A 1,702-nucleotide genomic window follows, 5' to 3' on the forward strand; every position below is an offset into this window, starting at 1 on the left:
GACGTGTTCTCTCACTTCGTTAGCTTTAGCTAGTTCAATGATAAAGATGGTATACTTTCTCTTTTTCCTATCTTTCCTATCCTCTTTTTCTCCATTCCTTTCTTTCTATACATGATTATAAGTAAGCACTTGTACAATGTCTTGTATTGCAAATGTTTTTCTTTTGGATATTTGGTATGAAAAAAAAGCTATTTTTGTATAGTAAACTATGCTGTTCTAAATAATAATAAAGGGAAAAAAATAGTTCAATGATGAAGATGTGGGCTGGGAAAAATTATGGTTATTTCCTAGGAAGTTTTTCATCTCAGATAAGGTGCGAGAGGTATCTCTGAAACTGTCACACAGATGTTATCCAGTGAATTCAGCTCTGGTGAAGTATAAGATCAATGTCGACCCTCTTTGTTCATTTTGTCACAATGCAGATGAAACATTAGCTCAGGGGTGGCCAGCCCTGGTCCTGGAGAGCCACTGCAGGTTTTAGATGTATCCCCCTTCCAGCACACCTGACGGTCATTATCAGGCTTCTGCAGAGCTTCATGATAGGCTTTTCATTTGAATCAGGTGTGTTGGAAGAGGGATACATCTAAAACATGCAGGATTGTGGCTCTCCAGGACCAGGGTTGGCCACCCCTGCATTAGCTCATCTGTTTTGGGAATGTGCCTTTAGTTAGATTTTTTGGTGTGATATCAGTCTTTTTTTTTTTTTTTTGGAAATCTGGATATTACTCTAAACTTCAAAATTGAATAAATTTTATTTGGTTGCTGCCTGTTAAGAAATTGTTTATTGTTAATCTCATTTCATTATTAGCAAAATTTCATGTGCATGCTAGCAAATTTGCCAATCCAACATTGTGGTCTTTCAACTCTACTTAAAATCCTACTTGGATACTCTTAATTTTTGCTCTAAAGTTGTGAAAACTAAATCCTTATGTGATGAATTTAAGTTGTAATTTTATTTTATTATTATTACTTTTTTTACTTAATCTTTTTTTCTTGTTTATTCTTTTACTTTTTATTTATTTACTTAATGTACGTACCTGTTTATGTATTTATATTATTTAATTTCTTCCTGCCTTACCTTGAGTGTTCTGCATTCCATATTATGTTTATTACTGTTGACTGCTGTTGATCTATTTTGTATATGGCATTATGTAAATAAAGTTTGGGAAAAAAAATAGTTCAATGATCATTTTTGCTAACTAGCTAAGCTACCAATGTTATTAAAAATACTTTATTAACTAGCTAGAGTTTGTGACCTCTGACAAGCAACATACACAAAACAGTGGTGATTTTCATCACTGCCCTCTTGATAATTTACTTTACTGTTATCTTTTATGTGTGTATCTTTATGTGTGTGTCAGGATTTGTGAAAGCTAGCAGAATGTATCCAGGAGGTAGACCCTTTGGACGTACCCGAGGAGCCTGTGGCGTAAAAATCCCAATGAAAGCTCTGCCTCCCACAGATTTAAGTGTGCCTTACTCTGTGACTAAATCCAGCGAAGATGATTCTGGCAAACGGAGAAACGGATTCAAGCCGGGTGAGTTTCTGGATACTTCTGCTTGGATTAAATGAGACCAACATCTTTCAAAGTAGGACTGTACAGTATGGGTTGATATTTAGTCTTATATTGTTTCATATTCAGATAACACGATGTAACACTGGCTCTAAACTTAGTGAATATTTATTTTAGACTGACCACAT

General features: G+C 34.8%; 1 protein-coding gene across 1 annotated transcript in view; it reads left to right on the top strand.

Moving 5' to 3' along the window:
* The first annotated feature begins 1,381 nt into the window (after positions 1-1,381).
* adad1 (adenosine deaminase domain containing 1 (testis-specific)) overlaps positions 1,382-1,702 on the top strand; it is a 15,790-nt gene continuing 15,469 nt past the window's right edge. The window contains exon 1 of the mRNA XM_030145026.1: positions 1,382-1,538. Coding sequence (XP_030000886.1) covers positions 1,382-1,538 — 157 coding nt within the window. The remainder of the gene's footprint in view (positions 1,539-1,702) is intronic.

Source organism: Sphaeramia orbicularis, chromosome 10 (assembly GCF_902148855.1).
Source record: "Sphaeramia orbicularis chromosome 10, fSphaOr1.1, whole genome shotgun sequence".
Taxonomy (NCBI): Eukaryota; Metazoa; Chordata; class Actinopteri; order Kurtiformes; family Apogonidae; genus Sphaeramia; species Sphaeramia orbicularis.